This window comes from Populus nigra, chromosome 1, assembly GCF_951802175.1.
Source record: "Populus nigra chromosome 1, ddPopNigr1.1, whole genome shotgun sequence".
Lineage (NCBI taxonomy): Eukaryota > Viridiplantae > Streptophyta > Magnoliopsida > Malpighiales > Salicaceae > Populus > Populus nigra.
Genome location: NC_084852.1, coordinates 28,400,086 through 28,421,262, shown reverse-complemented (window position 1 = coordinate 28,421,262; position 21,177 = coordinate 28,400,086). Strand labels below are relative to the sequence as shown.

Here is a 21,177-nt window from a genome sequence, read left to right as displayed (position 1 = left end):
AGTTCTTCATTGGTGTTAAGATCCTTGATATAAAACACAAACAGGTGAATTCAAAATAAACATTGTTATCGAGAAAAAAATTCTGAACAGAAAGCAAACGTTTTGTAATATGCAGAACATGAAGAACGTTAGATAAAGTGAAAGAACAATGTGGTGTATATATTTTAGTATGACCGATATGAAATATAGAAAGTCCCTTACCATTACCAACATACAAATTATCATTACAAAGATATGGTTCTGAAGCAGCCAAAGTTGCAAGATCAGGTGTAACGTGTTGATTTACGCTAGTTTTTAGAAACCAATCAGCAGTATCGGTTGAGGAGACATTACTCAGCGCCAAATTTTCAATAGGATGTTATCCATAACGTGTTGGCAGTCTTAATGAATGGTTCTACTTTATAAGATTGCCTTCTGGATAAGAGATTGAAAGCTCTAAATCTATTGTCTTCATCATATCACTGCCACAATCTTTACATTTACCGATGAATTTTTTTGTCGGTATTTGTACTATCATTTTATTGGTAATTAATTTACCAATGAAATCACTGACGGAAATGCTCCGTTAGTGAATCGTTCATCGGAAATTTTTTGTCTATCAGTAAGTCCTTTGGTAATTAAAAAATATTATTACCGATGGATTTACTGATGGAGAAAGCACGCAAAAAAAAATTACCCACTTCATTCCGTAAGTATTTCCCTCGGAAAAATACCGTATGTAATTTCGTCAATAATTATTTAAAAATATTTTTTAAAAATTCATTTTACAAAACTATAAAATAATTAAATTAATATAAATCAACAGTCTATAATGCTCAAAATGCTTGGAAAAAAGAAGAAGAAAATAAACTCACACAAATTTACAACAAATAAATAAGATGAAAAAATAAATTCAACTAAAAAAATTGATATGAAAAAAATGAAGTTGCGATTGCTAAAAATTTAAAAATCCTATAAATAAATCAACTAAAAATTGATCTCATATGAAAAAAAAATCCTACAACAATATTCATACAATTATTAAGAAAAAAAACAATTAAAAATAAAATAAATAACAAATATAGTGAAAAAAAACACAAAAAAGAAGAAAAAATAAAAATATTACCTTAATGTGGTTGCAAGTGAAGCTAAGAAGAGAAAAAAAAATTCATAAAGTATATTAATTAAAAAAAACTAAGAATAAAAAAGAAGTATACATACCTGTGCATGGAGGAGAAGAGAAGGAGTTGAGGAGAGAAAAGAAGAAAAAAAAATGGATATTGATGTTTTTTAAATATGAGGAAGAAGAAGAACAACAACAAAGGAGCTCCATCTGTTGTAAAATTAAGGATTCTAGGCTTTTTATTGAGGCGTTTTACCGATGAATAATTAAATATTAATATTTTTAATCAATCCACCGGTGATTCCGCCTGTAATATTTAATTTAAATTTTCAATTTAATCAAAAATTTTCATAAACCATCAAATATCACTGACAACTTTTCAATCCATTGGTGATTCCATCTATAATATTTAATTTAAATTTTTAATTTAATCGAATTTTTTCATAAAACTGCCAAAAAACATCGATGACTTTTCAATCCGTTGGGGATTTTGTCTATAAAGAACAGTAATTAACAGTGCAATTGGAAAGTAAACAATTCCAAAGCTCTTTGGAAAATACCGATGGAATTTTCTATTGGTAATTCCCTTTGTAATTGACATGATGAACAGTACTCATAGTTTACCAATAATTTTACAGACAGAATTTATTCTGTCAGTAATTCTGTTGGTATAAATTACACGTCATTATTTTTTTTGCTTTGTTTTAATTTTTTTTCCCATTGTAATTTCCTCGGTATATATCGAGGGAATATTTTTGTCGGTAAAATCCGTCGGAAATTTACCGACAAAAATATTCCCTCGATATTTTCGTTTGTATTTATCAATTTTCTGGTAGCGTATAATCATGACTTGATTCTATTTTGGAGTTGGTTGAATGTTCAGCTAAAGTAATATTAACACGATCATCATTATGCTGATAATACTACTTAATTCTCAACTTTTAATGGATTTGGCTATAAATTAAGAAATCTCATTTTATTCTCTCTTTTTCAGCCATATTTTGAGGCTTTTGTAGTTAAGGCTAATTCTATGACATTGTAAATTAATGAAATTAAAGGTAAAGATCTATACGTTGAGAAATGGTCTATGATTGAGACAAAGATGGTGCCCAAGCACTAGTAGAAAGCAAGAAATAAAATAATCCAATCTATCATATATATATATATATATATAAGCATAGAGCTCTCAATTCTTATCATGTTCAATTCTTTATTCAAACTTATAGATAATCATGAAATACAATGACTGGTAGTGTGTTGAAACTTGTTGACTGGTAAGACCTACAAAACTACAAAAGAGTTCAACTTGATAAATCAAGTGGACATGAGTTTGTAGACACTCCTCGTGTTGGAAATTGCGATAAGAGGATAGGTACTTTTTATGGTATAGTTCAAAGTTGTTTAAACATTCATATTGCGATGTCGCAGTCACACAAATTAATTATTCTAACTTAAACAAATAAGATAGTATAGAACAAGTAAGGGGTTGATCCCACGAGAAAGATCTAGTTCAGGTCTTTATTAAAAGATAGAATAGATCTCATGGTTTTTGAAATCTGAAGGTTTCTATACCCTTTCAACCAAGAAAAATAACTTAGCCTTGCATGTCTATCAAAAAACTAAAGAAGAGAAAAGATAAAAACATAATTTTGGGTATAGGAGAAAAGGGTGAGAGTTTTCTTTTTCTTTGTGGCCACCCTCCTCTTTCTTTCTCTCTTTCTTTTATTTAATAGGAAACCCTAATCCCCACATTCCTCCAATCTACTTGTATCCTCTAAAAAATAAAAATAGTCATTTTCAAAGTAGACAATTAACATTTAAGTAGTACAATAACTATTTTTCTAAAAAGAAAAAAAATAGTCTTGCATAAAATCTTTAGGCTTTGACTTTGAACTTAGAGAAGTTAAATTTCTCAAATAAAGATATTTAGTCTTGCATAAAATCTTCAAGCTTTGAATTTGAACTTAGAGAAGTTAAATTTTCCAAATGAAGACATTTTTCATACGAAGACACAATTGTCATGTCGGTTTGGATGCTTTAGAAGTAAGTTGGACTTGCTTCTTTAAAAAAATTGTCTGATGGTAAAATTTATAGGTTGTCTTAGAAAAATCATATCTCTCTCATATGAGCTCTTTTTCTACTGAAATTTTGAGTCAGGAATCCAACAAAATTGAGTTTGCATCTAATGGACTTCTTTAACTCAAGATATTCAAGTCAAAATGGTTGAAGATCAAAACTAGCAGGATGTGAGACTTGCCTTAAAGGTTGTGATTTCCATGCCCTTTCTTCTTCTTTTTTTCTTTCCATATACGTATAGAAAGATATGGATGTTAGCTTTCTAATGGCGCTAGAATCATTTTATTTCGACCTCTACAGCTCATGTTCTACATAAAACATTGATCAGAGATTAAATCTAACAATATTCGACACGAGTTGGAACATGGTCTGAATTTTATCTTCAATTTTCTTCTTTTTGAATCTTACATCCAAAAGTACCTTCAAAACATAAAACAAAAATTATCAAGGCATTTTATATATAAAGCATGGACAAAATACTAAGTAAATATAGGTAAGAATATTGAATAATATGGTTGCATCAATCCCAATATATAAAACTTAAGAAAGAAAGAGAAATTCCTTCCACACACTTGACTCAACTCAATATAAAAGGTTTATAGTAACTAGTTCATTGCTCAAATGCTATTGCATATAATTATTCAACATTGTTCCTAAATTTGGTCTTGCTCGACAAGTTAACATGGTGACCCATACACGCTAACTAAATCTCAAAGTAAATCAAATAGGAGTTAACCTGGTATGATCCAATCGACTTACTAGGTGTTTGTGTAACTTAGCCGACCAGAGTTCGTCCGTTCAACTTGTGACCTAAATCATGAGTCTGACTGAGTTTAATAACTTTGCTTTATTAAATTTATTTTTTTATTTAATCATTCTATAAAATAGACACTTGCATGAAATATAAAAAATCAAGTTATGGAGAAATTTTTTTTTTTTTATCGAGATTGTCTTTCCTGATTTTTTTTTATTTTACAATAAAACATTTTTTTATTAGCAACATATTTCATTGAATAAAAGAAACAACAATAAAAAAAATTAGAAAAACTATAATGATTTGAACCAAAAAGGAAAAGGCATATATTTTTTATAAACAAAACCTAATTTTCTTATTCACGCTTTTTTATTTTAATGAAAACATGTTTTTTTCATGAAAAGTATTGTTTTTAAAGTAAAAATACATTATAATCATGAATGCGATTATCACCTAAAAAACTAAAACAAATCATGAATTGATCATCTCTCCACACTATATGAAAAGTAGGAGAATAATAAATTTGATAAAAAAAATTAAGAAAATAGATATTTCATTCTCATTTAATATTGATGAGAAAATTTTAAAATTAATTCATATCAAACTAATACATAATTATCCATAAAAATAATTGATAATATCATCATAAAAAAAAGTTTTGATCTTCTTAAAAATAATGACATAAGATTTTATTATTAGCAACATGATTTTTGAATATTTAGCAGTGATATTTAAATTGTTATGAACAAAAATCATTTGAAATAAATAGAAAAAGTTAGCTCTTTAATCTAAACTCTATTTTCATATTAATACATCTCTTTATTTTTTTTACAAAAGCATGTGTTTTTTTAATTATAAGCACTATTTTTTAAAATAAAAACTCATCATGATTTTGAAAGTAAGTTTTAATATAAAAAATCAAAATAATATCTCAATATTTTGTATGTGATTAAAGAAAAAAAATTAATTAATGTGATAAAATCATGTCAAAATATATTTCAAATAAAAATTTTATTTTTATTAAATATCCATGAAAAAATTTTTGCATATCAGGTATATAATAATTAAAAAATAAATTGACATTCCCATCAAAAAAATATACTAGGTGAATGGGGAGGCAATTAATGTAACACCATAAAAAATGAAATTAGGTCCAAGGTTTTTCGGGCACAAAAATTTATTTTTTCACCTAACAACATCTAATAAACGCCATATTTTTTGTTTTAGAATTAAGACAACAATAACACCTAAGTAGGAGTGAATTAGATGTTCCACTAATATTAACAAATAATACAATTTAATTCAATTAAATACAATAAACAAAATAACCAACAATATAATTAAAATGCTTAAAATAAAAGATAAGGGAGAGAAATTGCAAACTCGATTTTTAACGTAGTTTGACAAACATGTTCCCACACCTCAAGTATCAAATTGTACTTAAAAATTGTATTCCTTCACTAGTCCAAGTCAAATAGTACATTTGCTACCTGATGAGTCCACACCAAGTTTTTTACACCATTTTAAAATGTTTTCTCTTCAAGATTTTTTCTTTGTGACAATACCTCATCAATACCAAGAATTTTTCTCAAACTCTCAAGGGTTTACAAATATGATTTTGTTATTATAGAACTACTCTCTTAATAGAGTGTATTTTACAATTAAAAATCTAAGTATCTCTATATCTTACTAGATAGTACTTAATGGATTGGATAGTGTTTAAGTATTGTAAAAATAAAAATGTATACTCTTGTGCAAGATTATGAAGATTTTAATACACAAATATGAATATGTTTAAGGATTGATGATTTTGAAGTGTTTTTGCTCTTAAAATAGCTTGTATATAATATATGTTCGGATTCTTTACTTGATTCTATAATTAGACAATACATTCTCTACTTAATTCCATAATTAGACAAGCTATTCCATAGTTCTCTAGTTGTCTAATTATGGAATTAAGTCTCTACTTAATTCCATAATTAGACAACTAGAGAGAGATACTTAATTCCATAATTAGACAACTAGAGAACTATGGAATAGCTTGTCTAATTATGGAATTAAGTAGAGAATGTATATTCCATGATTAGACAAGCCACACACACACACACACACACAAAACTAGTTGTTTACAACTATTATTGTTCATTTAACAGCTAAAATGATCGAACAGTTTAGATTGGCCAAGACAATCTATCGATTGATTCCTGAAGAATTTTCAGGTGTTCATCATGGATGAACAAACAATCAACCGAATCATTTGGTATTATCAAATAGTTCATTGGTTCATGTAGAATTCCAGTTATGACAATTTTAATCCTTATGAATTCTAAAAATTGTTTTATCAATTCTTTAAAATTCATGCAAAGTGAATTACGTGCATTAATTTTGATTTGTGCTATCAAGTAGAATGTAAAAATTTACATTGAGCACTAAAAATGAATGCTTAAACCAAGTCTTCATTTTGCTTTCTTCTTGGACTTCTGTTATGCTTGTGGATGTATTTTTCATATAAAACTTGTTTAAAGTTTGTTCTTAACCAAGCATGTTATTAGTTAAATTTTCATAATATTATTATCATAATATATATATATATATATATATATATATATATATATATATATATATGGATGACGTAGGGTCAACAATATAAAGCTTAATAAACCGATTTATAACCTCCAAACACTTATCAATAAGTTGAAAACACAAAATTAACCTAATAAAGAAAATTTACTTAATCCTGATTTTCTTTTTACAATGAGATGAAAGCTCAAAAACACTTCAATAGAACTTCTCTCATAAATAAAAACTCAATAACACCAAGATCAGTTTTTTTAGTTGCTGAAATATAGCTAGACAACCACTTTCTTTCTTCTTTATGATTACTTAAAGACTTGCTCTGATCCTCTCAAGTTTCAGAGACTAAAATATAAAACAAATAAAGTTTAGAACCGAAACGTGAAATCCTCAAAAAACAAAGATCAAAACTAGAAAAAAAAAAGAAATCCAAGGACTGGAATGAACTTTTTCACACCTCATGAACAATAAAAAAAATAAAAAGAAAAAAAGAAAAGAAACCTACCTCTATGTTTCTATTTTAAATTTGGTTGTCGTTATTTAAATTGTTTTTATCAACAAAATCAAATCGAATATTAATATAATGTAGGACATCTTTTTACATCTCAAATATAATGTAGCTCACGACCTGAAACAAACAATCAAGGTTATATATAACCGTGCAAACATAACATGAAATGATAATATTGAAAAAACATCAATTTTGATTTTGAAGAGAGCAGAGAGAGTTCTGAAGTACAGACGAAATTGTATTACACATACAAAACACTTGATGAAAGCATGTTAATAAAGCTCTGTTTGTGCGTGTGTGCGTGTCTACACGTAGAGAGTTGCTCGTGCGAGATGCTAGACGTTGACAAGGAGATGTCAAGGATTGTAGAAGCGCTGGTAGCTGGAAAAGGAAAAGGTCGCATTTCGGTCAATTTCTCTTCGCCACTGGGGCTAGAATCCCTGCTCAAATCCATAAACATTTGGCCATGCCTACAAGATTATCAAATAGTTTGTTCAATTGAAAATTGGCTTGCACAAAATTGTAGAGGCAGGGGCCATGCATTGGCCCTTGATTTAACAACTGCCAAGACAAAAGGGCTCCAATTAAACTCCCAGTTCATGGAAATTATGAGTGCAGGCCTACAACTTGGAATGCTGTAACGTCAAAAACAAAACAATGAGAAGAAAAATCTAAACACATCCTCCCCCCTATAAAATTCTCTAGGCGAACGTTCTTATGCTGGTGCCATTTGAACACCCCTCCCCCCTCTCTCTCTCTCAGGGATAAAGGTGAAACTTCTATTGGCCTACTTTTTAACGTCCAAGACCATGCCCAAGTTCCTGTCATCTGAAGGGAGCAGGATTGGACGCAACAATAGTTAAATCAAACTAGATTACACTTAGCTTGCAGACGCCTTCTTCCGAACAACCCTCTTTCTACGGACCTTTGGTGCTGGTGATTCCCCATTAATGGAATCAGTATTGCCTTGTTTTATGCCGAGGAGTCCAAGCCCAGAAACTAGGGTTTTCTTAGAGATAAACCATTTTGAAGATGACGAGTCAGCGTCTGCAGAAGGAGACCTGTTGTAAGCCTTCAAAAGGTCATCTGACTGAACCAAGGGATCTGCCTCTACCCCTAGCCAAGCTAGTCTTGATGTCTCTCCTGCTTGGGTATTTAAAATCCTGTGGAAGATGCAAAACACAACGAATATCAGCAACTGAGCATTTTCACACGTTTTATTGAAGGCTGGTAAAATGGAACCAAGCAAGTTAGTGTAGTGTAGTCAGATCAAAATCACAGCAAATCTCGGTTTCACAGAAAAACATAATGCCATATAGTTGGTGACCAAGAAATGTGTTGTAACTAAAACTTGGTTTCAAACGAAAAAGAAGCACACAACCAAGGGAATCGTGAGAGAAACATCAATAGTTAGAGCCTAGGGGTCGACACTTTAATTTTCTATCATTCCATCTCTTCTATTTTGTTCTTTCTTTTTTCCCATTTAGTTGACTGTAAGAGGTTTCTGCATAGCATGATTCCCCTAATCCCCTTTCATCAGCAGTAAGATGGCATGAGAACTAAGGCAAATTTGGATATAACTTGACCCTAAATTATTGAATGAGTCAAACATCAGAAGAAAACAAAGCAAATGCAGTATCAGTACTATTTAAAGAAATATGAAGCCAATCCAAAAGCATGGAAAATATTTAACAAAAAATCTCAAGGAGGATGTAAAAAAATATGAAATATTCATGTCTAAAAGCAAACCTCAAAGCTGTGCTGAAAAACAATGCCACTCCAATGACATCAAAATGATTGACCACTGCTCTATCAAATCCACATAATAGCTGGTATCTTAGGTTTGCATAAAGTCCAAGAAAAGCACCATAACCAAGAGCATAGGTACTCACAGGTGGGACTGTCACGGATAACCTTCCAAACAAGCAAAAAGAACGTCAAAAGTCATTATAACTACACTGATTTACAGAAAAGAGTCAGTTTAGCCCATTCTTTTTCTTTTTCTATTCTTCATACAAAACAGGAAAAGCCAAAGCAGAAGCATTGCTTACCTGTCCTTTTTTCTGGCCAAAGTATTTGTCAATGAACCTTGGATTGCCCCAGCAGTTAATCCAACCAAACATAACTCCGCAGCCTTATAGAAGAATGAATGGACTCTCTTTTGCAAGTCAAACTCTCTAAGAGGGTAACTCATTTCAAAGATATTGTTTGGGAGCTTCTGCAATGTATTTTGCAAATCAAACTGGAATGTGTTTCCATAAGAACGACAAGGAGCGAGCGTCCAAACAACGAAGGCATTGCATGCTGTTATGGTTAGCACATTTATAAGAGCCAAATCCCATTCTTGTTTTATCCTATAATCAGAACAAATAAACTATTTATCAATTCAATACCAAATGAGCAGATATTTGAATTTCAAAATAACAGGCAGTAACAAATACCTATCCTTGCGATTTTTCAACTCCCACCAAACAGAGCAACCAATTGTAGCAGCCTGCTCCAAAAGTAGCCTATATAAAAAGGCAGGGTCTGCAAGCATCCTGCATAACAGAATATCAAATCCTCAAAAATCTAAAAACTTGACAGTGAGCTGCCTGGTTGCATAGTCAAAGGGAAATCTGATACATGTATGAAAGGTAATATTGAGAGAGATGCACAATTCACACACTCAAAGTATTAAACAGTGCAACAAATAGAAAAGCAGGGGGGGAAATAATGCAAAATTCACTTGAGCATTGATAGTAAAGATAGAATGTCTATCCACCAATGTTTGACCCTACTTTACAAGGACAAGACTGCCACCAGCTTTGCAGAGCATTAAATTTTCAGGAAGTGCTCTCTACACAAAATGAATGGAAAATTGTAGCTGCATGAAGGTTGTAAAGTATGAAATCATTTACAAGAAAATATCTCAACTTTGCAATGAATCAATCCATGGCTCTGTGCCACACTTCTAATATGTCGGGTAAAGGAATAATTTTTTTAAGATGGCACGGAAATGAGTATCTAGCACATTGAATGGCAGAATCTGCTAGCTTAAATTGTGAAACAAACTATCAATAGTTCAGAGAAGCCTGGCCCGGTGACTTAAAGTGTACTACTATTCCCCCATCTTCCCATGGATCAAATGAAGAGGAATAACTTACAGAGTCAAAAATATTGATAAACTAAGTTAAAGTTAACAATAATGAAAACAGGGGCAGGTGAGCACCATATCCAAGTTACCTGCCAATAAATGCCCGAGAGACTGCTTCAGGAAGTGCTCTGGATATAAACCTAGTACTTGTTGGTCTGGCATTTATTGCTAGGAATTTTACCATTTGTGCTGAGCTGACCAAACCCTGGAAGCAATATTACAGTAAATACTTAACCACGGAAACATCATTCAAAAAGAAACTAATAAGAGAAGCACTGCACCATTTCATAAGCTTGTCGGAACCCAGCAGGTAAATCCATCACTGTTTTATGCCACTCATTCAACACTGCATCAACAAATTTTCGGTCGAAAAGCTGCCGGCAGACAAAAATGGAAATTATGGTCAAGTAAAAGCATTTGCACAGAGAATACTTGCATCGTCATAATGATGTGTTAATAAGTCTCTTAGGCAGCATTCCAACCTCTTCAAGAAACATCCTTCTCCTAAATAGTCCCCCCTCGTCACCCTCATCACCATCATCAAAGTCATCAAAGTAGTCATCATCATCACCGTCATCATCACCTCCATCACCACCTCCATGATTGATATGCTTTCCAATATCTCCGCCACCTCCCCCAAGTGCTACCTGAAATTATCAAAAATGTTAAGGGCTTTGCCATTGACCCTTCAAACTTGGTGACTGAATACTCTTACAAAGGCATACCGAAAACAGATTTGACCAAACACACGCATAATTACTGAGAGGTGAGTGAAGCAATTCAGTGCAGGCAGCTAGCTTAAATGCTTACTGCACGCTGTAGAGAAACAATTGTAAATCCAATATGATAGGTCGTTAAATAAAATCCATGTACAAGTACAGGTTTTTCATTGTACTCGGGCATGATGAGTAAACCATGCTCAATCTGAATTTTCAAACATTTGCTCTTAGTTCAAATAGAAAATCAGTAAGATTTCTACTAAATTTTGAGCCATTACAGGAACTTTACTGTTCAAAGCAAAAGCAAAACAGTCATTCAAGGAGGGAACACTCATGGAAATAAAATTACTTAGTGTCATATGAAGTTTCTGTTGCACTGAGGTTTGTCAAGTTTCATTGAGTGAAGGGGATTACGAGTGATTGTTTCGTTGACCATATTAAAAGTAAATGTTCTAATGTTAGCTTTCCAAAAACAAGGACCTGATGCTGCTCTAGGCTGATCAAGCATCATGTAAGCAATTGAGTGGGAAGAAAATGTCTTTGCAATGGTCCCTCACTTTCATCAAGACTCTAATCTATGATTTCACTTCTTTTTGTACTTCTTATCCTCCCTTTCTCCCCTGTTCGAGTTACAATGATATAGCACTAAATCAATAATCTACGACACACTTCACTATATCCTGTTAGCACCCTGCCCTTCTGGAACAAAGTCAGCCTCAATAATCAATGTGAGTAAAGACAATCCTCAAAGAGAAACAGAGGTTATAATCTGAAAACTAAAGAGAGGAAAAAAAAAACCAAAAACACATCCCAAACCACCAAATTGGTTATGCTTAATTCAGAAGAAATTTATGTATTTAAATCAGAAAGCAAGTGAAAAAAGAAGAGAACCTCAGGGGTAGACTGGGATTGCTTCTGGGTCAAATCAAGTTTGCTTTTTTCCAAAGTAACGGCACCTAAAGAACCGAATTTTCCTTTCATAACCGGACCGAAGTCACCCTTTGGAGAGGAATTCAAGACGGGGGCAGACGGGGCTAAAAAGCAGCGCTCCAACCCGGCTACAGAATCTCCGCCACCATCAATTGTCGGACAAGAAGAGGAGGAGGAGGAAGAAGAGCACTTAATGGTGTGATTATGATTAACCCTCTTCCTAGTACCGCGCAGGTGACACAATTGAGGAATCGGAGAGGTGGGTTTTAAAGTTAAGGTGGTCTTGGTGGTTGTGGTAGGGATTTGTGTTGTTTGGAACACAAAGTGAGACATCTTTAATCTTCTTTGGAGGACAAAAGACAACTTTTTTAGGGTTTTGTTTATTTAGTACGAGGACGAAGAAGGGTTCTGTCTCATTTCTTTGTAGACTAAGACAAAGGAAACCAGAGGAGGGGGCGTGTGTTTCTCTCTCTAGAAACTAGGTGGTTTTAGAGAGAGAAGAAAAGAGGGAGAGAGGAGGAAGGATGGGTGGGGTTTTTGATGGATGGATGGATGGGATTGATTGGATTGGATTGGACAAACTCATCGCGAGTGAGTGAGTTGATTTGCGAGTTTCAAGTTTGAGAGTCATGAGAAGTCATCCAATTATATACGTAGTGTCGATTAACTCCTCGAACTATATTTTTATCTCCAATCGATCCCTATAATTTTAATTATTCTCAATTTCAGTCTCTCCATCTATTCGTTCATGGGTTTGGTTCAGATGGTATGTTTTTCATAAGAAACAAAGTCTTTTTAGCAAATTTAAGGTTTATTTTTAAAAGAGTTTAGATGGAGAGTTAATTGAGGAACTTTTCTATTTAATTGAATTCAAATGTTTTTTATCTTTCTTATAAATCACACTTCACGTTTTCTAGTTTTTAATGATAGAAAAAGAAAAAACAATACCTTCCTCAAAAAACAAGTTAGTAAAGATCCATTACAAAGATGATATCCGATATGGTGCGATGCGGCAAGGTCCGATATGGTGCGATGCGATTGAAATCACGTCCCGGCTTAACCATAGTCTTGATTAATCAATAGATATCATAATTTTGCAATGCCAAACACAAATGAATAAGAAAGGCTAGTGCTGCAATTATTGTGCGTATGTTTACAATGTTGATCACAGTTTGAACCCAAGGGGAATCTCCTCCTTGTTTGAGCTCCTCTTTTTTACCTTGACATTATATATATATATATATATATATCAGGACTGATTTACATCACTGATAACGTAAACTGAGTTTAACTATGGATATATTCTATGACACTAGCTTCTACATTGCATCTTTTGCTTCCGCACAACTAAGCAGTCAAAAAGGAAATTGTATATGTTACACTTGCCTGATGCAGGGAATCTTTCTTGTTCATGTCTGTACCAATGTTGCTTACTCTCTGTTGATTGTTCACAGTCTGAGGATCTTCCCCTTTGGGAATGGCTTTAACTTCCCATATTTCTTGGGATAACACAAATCCTAGAAGTGGGGGATGAGAGGCCTGCCACCTTTATGGCTTTGACCTGCATTCCATCTTTTTAGCTCATTTGCATTTTTGTCTATTGCCTGAAGAGAAAGAAAACTTGTAAACTTTCCACTGGAATTTCTACCATCCTCGCCAGAGAAAAAATTGGGAATCGATAGACACCAACTGAGCCTTGGAAATTGTCTTGAGTTGCATGATGAGAAGTGTATTGTTAGTGAGGCCAACAAAGAAGATTAAAAATGAAGAGCCCGGAGAAGCCCAATAGCCAGATCTTCCTGTAGAAAGGATCTACTGCTAGAGCTGCAAAAACCATGCACCTTGCTTAGAATAATGCGAAGAGTTGTGCAAAAGTATATAAACACATCGAAATTATCAGCAGTACCCTAAATCACATAAAAACATTTTCCCTTTCTTCATGAGATTAAAATATTTTCCTCCAAATAACTACTATTAAAAGGTTGATTGGAAAATGCTGTCCTTTTCAAGTGCTTGTTTTGCACTGGAAAGGGAGGAAAACATTTCCACAAAACACAAACATCGTAAGGTCCCTCCAGGCTCGATATATATTACAAGGATTTGTTTTAGGGGAGGCACCTTTTTAATCCTTTGCGTTATCAGTATCATGTTACCTAGAAATTGTCAAATGATCCTGAGCAAGCTTGCATTGTCCCACATAAGAAATAAAACAGGAAAGGTCTTTCATGATATGCTAGGCACGCCAGCATCCATCATAATAATAAGAACAACAAACAAGCACTAACGAGCATAGAGGACAAGTTTGTTCCAATGAAAAGAATGGGATCAGCAGCTAGATAGCTGATGAACACTTGATCATAGGGAATTTCATATTATAATAAACTATTTGATGATGTGAATCTCATGCCTAAAATGCAGAAGGTATCAACTTGGAAGGTACAAACTATTTTCACTGGTAAGATTTTATTTCCGAACCATCAAATAAAAAAATAAAAATTTGGGTGATAAAGAAAAGGCATAACCAATAGTAAAAATATGCAAATTACCTGCTTGTTAACTATATCATGATAAGCAGAAACAGGAAAAGTCTTATAACTTGACAGCGATGACTTACATGATGGCATTGGAGCCAATGTGGATGGTGCAAGCGACAATAATGGACCTTTCCCTGGACCAGAACCATAGTATACTCCAGGTAAAGGAGACACATCTGGGGGCTCTGGATGTAAACGAGGAGTTTGGTTAGAACCAGATGGAGAGTTGCTTGGCAGAGTTGCAGAACCATGTTGTGGACAGGGCTGAGGAGGGAGAGCAGGTATCACAGAAGGTGCAGGGGAATTTACAGGAGCGAATGGAGCAATTGCTGGAGGGAGAGATGGAGAAATTGCTGGTGAAGGAGTAGGAGGAGTTCCATGAAGCGTATCCTTTAAATATGATGACAAAACAACACTCTTTACTTTGCCGAAGACCGAGTTGTTGAGGCCAAGATTTTTTACAGGAGAAGCTGTGATTATTTGAGCCAACTGCTTCAACCTCTGTAGCTGAAGGGTCCCCAGATCCGACATGACTGAAACCTGAACTGTGACTGGGGGAGTTATTGTGGAACCATCCTCATTTGTTATTTTCACATACACAGTCTGAACAACAAGAAACAAAAGAGTGGGAGTCAAACAGCAGGCATAATTTTCAACTTTCTTAAGGACATTGTTAGCTCCTCAGTGTCTGATAGCACTTACACAGTATACATTAAGGCTGCAAATTCAATTCAATTCTGTTATAGTACATCACAAAACCACTCAATAACTGGAACACATTTGAACCTTGTACTCTTCGAAGAATTATAGGACCTAATTAGAGCCACCCAACAATACATGACTACTTTATAGTTATGCGAAGTTTCTATTTCCAAAATTTTCCATACTTTTTAAGGGTTCTACTTCCCCAATCAAATGATTTAGCTTCAGTTTTCCATATTATTGAATTGAGAAATTGCTGTATCTAGCAAATCGTAACATTGGACACTATAAGAATCAAAGCTAGAACCATGGCATGGATTAAAATAAACACAGCACCCGACACCAAAAGGTGAGATATACCAATAAGTTTTTTGAAAATGTTATACCTCAAATTGCCTTAGGTGCAACCCAAATTCCAACTGATCTTTTAAGTCTCCGAAATTGTCCAGAACTTCAGATATGGAATTGTTAAGAGTAAAATTAAAGAGAATCTGGGGCATCTGCCAGATTGAAGCATATTGCATCGGTACTATAGTGATTCCCCCAGGAAACCTAAAAATTTCAAATGTAGATGGTTGCCCAAAAATCAATGTAGTCACAGTCAAATTGGATTGCTCAATGAACAGATCAATCAGTGACGACCTCAGCACACTTAAGGACACCATGTTTATTGGGACATTTACTGGATCAGGAATAAAACCAAACACCACATCAGTCCAATTAGAAGCTAATTGGTGCATGGATAGAATAGCTACCTGTTGACAACAAATTAGTTTTAGCATCAATTTTCAAGGTGACATTATTTAGGATGCAAATATGACAGAACAGCAGAAGATTGAAGTACAACCTTTGCGTTTGGGATGCCTATTTCTTCATTGATATCATATTCTAATCTTGCAATGTGTGTAACAAGCTGCACCACTGGCTTTAGAAGTCTGAAGTACGCTTGTACTGTAGCTGTAAATAAGAATTAAATGACATAAACAGCATGGCCAAAACAGTCTAAGTTACTTGATAAAAATAAATTCATTTAGATGCAAGTTTAACAAAATACAGCAATAAGCAAACACAAAATCTTTGCATTTCAACAAGAAAATAAACCGGAAATTTATGGCCTTGGTTCATTTCAAAGTATCTTTCTTTTCTCTAATTTTTTAAATACATTGTTCAGAAGAATTTGTTCTACAATAGAAAGTAGAAAACAAGGTAAATCGCAGCAAAGCCAAAAATTGGATCAAATTTAGCAAACTTTAAGGCAATATAAAGCGATGGACAAGATATAATTATTAGGTCGGCCAGTACAACATCTTAAAACATATCGCAATCACCATTTCATTGAAGACTAAACAGCAGGCTTGTTTTCAATCTCTCAATACAGAGTCTGGTGAAACATGAGCCATGCGAAGGGAGAGCAATCAGAAATGTAAAACAATAAAAACGTTTCCAAGCTTGATATAGAATCAGATCTTTTACATTCAAGTGAAATATATATATATATATATATATATATATATATAAGTTGTTAACTCCAATGAAAACCATTTGATCTCCCAATATCAGTCAACATCTATCTTGAGCTTAGGTGGCAAATGATCCAAAATAAAATAAAATAAAAAGCCAGCAATGCACATAAGATAAGTGAATCTCCACCATCTGAATCAAAAGCTCTGATTTTTATTTTATTTTCTCAAACCACAGCCACTATAAAGGTACAATACAAGGGATATCCCAATAGAAAAATGCAATAACACATACAACATATGCTACAGAAAAACAAAACGGTAGCACATGTGTATATGTCTTAGGCAGTAGTTGCAAAAGCCTTCAGCAAGCAAGATTCATCAGCCACTTGCAGAAGAATGAAACATTGCAACAAGCTCCTGATACTAAATCTGCAAGCAGATAGCAAATTCATAGATATAAGTGAAAGTTCCCTTTTATCATAATAGCATGATCCATGTCTTGTATCTCACAGTGTGCTGGACGCAACAAATTGCTGAACACTGTAAAATTGGTATACGAGAAAAATCCAAACACTTATCCTAGCACTCACTTATAAATGATGCAAGATAAGAACAGAGCCGTTCAAATTGCATATAAATTGAATTTAATTAAACAAGTGAACAGCCTCTTTAAGAAGAGGAAGGTTTCAAACACAAAAACACATCACAAACACACAAGCACAACGCTAAAAAACATAACCACATCTATATATATGCTTAAAAACATAAATAAATAAATTACAGATAACTTAAAAGCAAGTGAAATATCCATCTACCAAACTAGCTTCTAACAAGGTAAACTTCACAACTAGAGCCAGAATGTAAGAGAAGAAACACACCCATCAACTGAAAACCTCCATTACATGACAAGAAAGGAAAATAACTAAAACCCACTTGCCCAAATCATTACAAAAGAAACCCTAATGAAGCAAACAAAAAAACAGAAATATATAATTACCACTGAGTTTAACTTCATCTTTAGCATCGAACCCGCTAACTGAATGTAGAGAAGAATGTAAAGGAAAGATCCAAAAGAAAGCAGAGACCAAAAGGCACAAACTCAACATCAAAATGAGAACACATTTAAAAGTGATTCTTGAAAGTCCCATCGAACATCTCTCACAAAGGAACAATCTTCTGGTTCTCCTCTCATCATCATCATCATCATCATGCCTCTGCTGCTGCTCCTGGTTATAAGAAGAATCTCCTTTCCCCATTGAAGAAATTGCATCTGTCACTCGTTTTTCTCTCTCTAAAAACCCACTTGGTTTCCCTGGACAAAAGTGGAGTAGTGGGACTGGTGGAGGAGATGGGAGAATGTACTTAAAGACAAGTGTCGATGCCCTCTCCATCTCTTTATATTCCATTAATTAAATGATTAAACTTACGAAAACCCTGTCAACTTCACTTTTCTCGTCTTTTTCCAATTTGTCTTTCACTGATCATTTTGCTCCTACGCTACTTCCACTATTTTATTTGTTTTTAACACCGTCGGAAACAAGCATCGACATGGAGATATGCTTGTGTTGCACAAGATGAGCGTCGGTCGACACGGATAAAATTTAGATTGATAAAAATCTTAATTTCTTAACATAAAAATTTAATTTTTAATTGGGTTTATTTTAATATATTAGTTTCTAGTCAATTATTTTTAATTACAAGGCCAAATTGACATAACAACATTTTACTTTCTATTTTCAAATGGTGTGTGTGTTTTCTAAAGTACTCTTTATGGGTTTGGATCATAGTTTTTAGACCCGGCCTGATTCAAGACTCGAGTTCCGAGTTTTGACCAGATCATCAGGTTTTCCAGGTTAATTTTTTAAAAAAATCAAAACGACATCATTTTAGTAAAAAAAAAAATTAACAGGTTGCAACCGGGTTTTTGACTGGGTCTTGTCTAGTCAACCGGGTCGCCAGTTCACACCGGGTTTTTTCTTCCCCTGTTTTTCTTCAACCTAGCCTGGTTTCAGCCTCAGATCAGCTAGATCCCGGATTAACTCGCTAGGCCGGACTGGATTTTAAAACTATGGTTTGGATCATCTTCAAAAATTCACAAAGAATTTATAATGAAGGCTACGCTTTACTTTGTTTATGAACGCATCTTCATTTTGTACTTCGAGCATCCATATTTATATTCTCTATATTTTAGCTAAAATAGCAAAAAATATCATTACATTCATGCTATCTAAAATAAATAAAAGGTTGTTAATATTTTTTATTATTATTTTAATCAATTAATAATTATTATTTTTAAAATTCAAATACTACAATGATTATACTTTTAATGACTATATTTTTCACCTATAAAAAAAACTCAATTAAACTCTCATTTTCATTCATCATTTCTTGCACACTTCCTCCATCCCAACTACTATTTTTTTATCTTTTTTTTCATTCCATCTTTATGACTTCTAAAAATTTCTTACTCCAAATGCTTTTTCATGGTGATGACATTTATGATGATTTTGAATTATTTGCAGTAGCGACAATTGAAAAGAAAAGGAAATAAGTTAGTGAAGGATGACCATCATGCCGATGTGATCCTTCTATTCTTCATGTCTATGAACCAACAATTATTCTAGAAGTCGTGGCCTTGTATGATCTTTGGATAAGACATGTTTTGTGAACTCCTGGTTAAAATAAAAATTAAATAAAATGATAATAGAATAAATGTAACAATGATAATTATTTTAGAAATAGAGTCTTAAGGATTAAAGCTTCTAGATGTGATTTATTTTTAAGAACGTTAACGAAACGTGATAACTGGTTAAAAAAACACTTGAATTTAAAAGAAAAGGATGGAATTGTAAATTGTAGTATATGGGTGATATAAATACACTTTTGGATGGCTGGCCATTAAGAGAAGAAGGAGGTGGGAGGTGTTTGCCAAATTTCTTCAATCTTTCTTTAAAAATCCCAAGCAAACACTTGAAATAAATGATCAAAAGGGGGTTAGTAGGAAATTTAGCTAGGAAAGTAAAGGAAAAACTATGGAAATGGTTGTTTGAGAGGGGACGGTTTGGAGAAGAAAAGGAAGGGGGAGAGAAGGGAAGGAAAAAAGTTGTTTTCTTGTCATTTTCTTCCTAAAAAATTATGGTTAAGGGGTGAGGAATCCTAATCGAAGCTTGATTTAAAGTTTTAACATAGATTTAGTGGATTGTGTATTGTTTTGCATTATGGAAAAAACTGAAATAGAGGAATTGATTTTTTCAATGAATAGTTTAATGCTTGAAACATGTTTATTAGAGTAAATAAACAATCGGGAAAGTATTAATTTAAGGCAAAATGAAAAAAAATATCTTGCATCCCTTATTAGCCATAAGTTCGGTGTAAATCCCTGGAGAGAGAGAGAAACATTGTCAAATAAATAAGAAAAATATCATGCTAAATTAATAAAGTGAATGTTTAGATTGGGGGGATGATGATAGAAGTGAAAAATTGAAATAAAATGTTTATGTATGAAATTGTTTTTTAAAAATGAATTATGAAAAACATAAAAAAAATCACATAAACATGAATAAAAAACATATAAAAGAAATAAATAATGAAATAAATATGGTGAAATGTAGTTTTAAGGAAATTTGATATGGCCTAGTCTAAAGCTAGTAGAAAAAAGTGTTGGAATCAAGGAAAAATTTACCAAGAAAACATGAAAGGTATAAAGGAGGTACATAGATAAAATTAAGTTAATTGTTGCTTATTTATTAGGAGTGATTGGAAGAAATATGTACATGTATAAATGTGTTGTGAATGTGATTTTTTTAAAAAAAATAACAAAGGAATCATGGTGATGTGAAGGAAAGAAGAGTCGGGCATGAAAAACAAAAATAAAAAAAATTCTGTAATGAAGGAAATTGTATGTAAATTATAATAAACATTGCAATTCCAATAGAGAGAGGCATGAATGGATCCACCATTTAGGCAGCATGGGCAAGTCCAAAAAATCAAATGAAGTATATATCATGTTGAAATTAATAACGGGTTTTGACGGATAGAAGAATTAGAAAAACTTTTAAATAGATGTGTTTTGAGAATGAGAAAATAATTGAGATATTATAATGCAAATGAGAAATAAAAGTTAAGAAAGAATTGGAAAAAAAAAGTGTTAGTATAAACCCTGATTAAAAATCAAATAACGTTACCGTGAAACTATAGCAAGTCTGTAAATAAAACAAATGATGAAAAGAAAACATAAATATTTTTTGGAATAAAAAAAATGGTCTCGAGGACTTAGTAAAATAACTGACATGGTTTTAGCAATGATTGGATAAAAAAAATTTGGATTTTAACGTAAAATCACTTAATAGTCAGTTTTACGCTATCAAGCATAACTCTCATTGGACTAAAATTTTATGAGGAGCCTCTTGAAACATTGCTATATATTGGGTTAAAGTTTCAGGATAATCTAAGTTTGGAAAGGTCATACGAGAATATCAACAGTCAAACCAAAAATAACATATAGGCTTATTAATGATATTTTCATAAATAAGCTAGAAAACTCAAAATTCATCTTCTTCTTTCCCTTTTAAATGCCAATGAGTGCAAAAAAAATTAGAAGAGAAAAACAAATCGAGAGCTTCCTCACTAAAACCCTAGAAAGAAACCAAAATTTAAGGCAAGATAAATGAAAAAGT

General features: G+C 32.8%; 2 protein-coding genes across 2 annotated transcripts; both read right to left on the bottom strand.

Annotated features, from left to right (window-relative positions):
- Nucleotides 1-7,495: 7,495 nt before the first annotated feature.
- Nucleotides 7,496-12,340, bottom strand: LOC133669251 (protein RETICULATA-RELATED 1, chloroplastic-like). Its single transcript, XM_062089316.1, has 8 exons — nucleotides 11,764-12,340; nucleotides 10,636-10,800; nucleotides 10,435-10,527; nucleotides 10,243-10,358; nucleotides 9,459-9,557; nucleotides 9,069-9,371; nucleotides 8,767-8,931; nucleotides 7,496-8,180 (listed from the first exon to the last, which is right to left on the bottom strand). Exons 1-8 carry the CDS (start codon nucleotides 12,133-12,135, stop codon nucleotides 7,898-7,900), a joined length of 1,596 nt encoding a protein of 531 aa, XP_061945300.1. The 5' UTR covers nucleotides 12,136-12,340; the 3' UTR covers nucleotides 7,496-7,897.
- A 575-nt stretch (nucleotides 12,341-12,915) lies between these two features.
- Nucleotides 12,916-17,907, bottom strand: LOC133680791 (uncharacterized). The gene is made up of 5 exons (XM_062103784.1): nucleotides 17,499-17,907; nucleotides 15,886-15,995; nucleotides 15,425-15,793; nucleotides 14,417-14,939; nucleotides 12,916-13,626 (listed from the first exon to the last, which is right to left on the bottom strand). The coding sequence occupies exons 1-5, from the start codon at nucleotides 17,905-17,907 to the stop codon at nucleotides 13,538-13,540; spliced, it is 1,500 nt and encodes a 499-aa protein (XP_061959768.1). The 3' UTR covers nucleotides 12,916-13,537.
- Nucleotides 17,908-21,177: the final 3,270 nt, after the last annotated feature.

Bases quoted from the DNA above. Each gene is read 5' to 3' on its own strand.
- LOC133680791 (XM_062103784.1), bottom strand. From the start codon at position 17,907: ATGGAATATAAAGAGATGGAGAGGGCATCGACACTTGTCTTTAAGTAC. The intron at 15,996-17,498 runs GTAATTATATAT...TCTTATTTACAG, and splicing joins AGATGAAGTTAAACTCAGTG to CTACAGTACAAGCGTACTTC. The intron at 13,627-14,416 runs GTAAGTCATCGC...TGGTTTTTGCAG, and splicing joins ATTGGCTCCAATGCCATCAT to CTCTAGCAGTAGATCCTTTC.
- LOC133669251 (XM_062089316.1), bottom strand. From the start codon at position 12,135: ATGTCTCACTTTGTGTTCCAAACAACACAAATCCCTACCACAACCACC. The intron at 10,359-10,434 runs GTGCAGTGCTTC...TATTGCTTCCAG, and splicing joins TCCGACAAGCTTATGAAATG to GGTTTGGTCAGCTCAGCACA. The intron at 9,558-10,242 runs GTAACTTGGATA...TCTGTTATGCAG, and splicing joins TCTCGGGCATTTATTGGCAG to GATGCTTGCAGACCCTGCCT.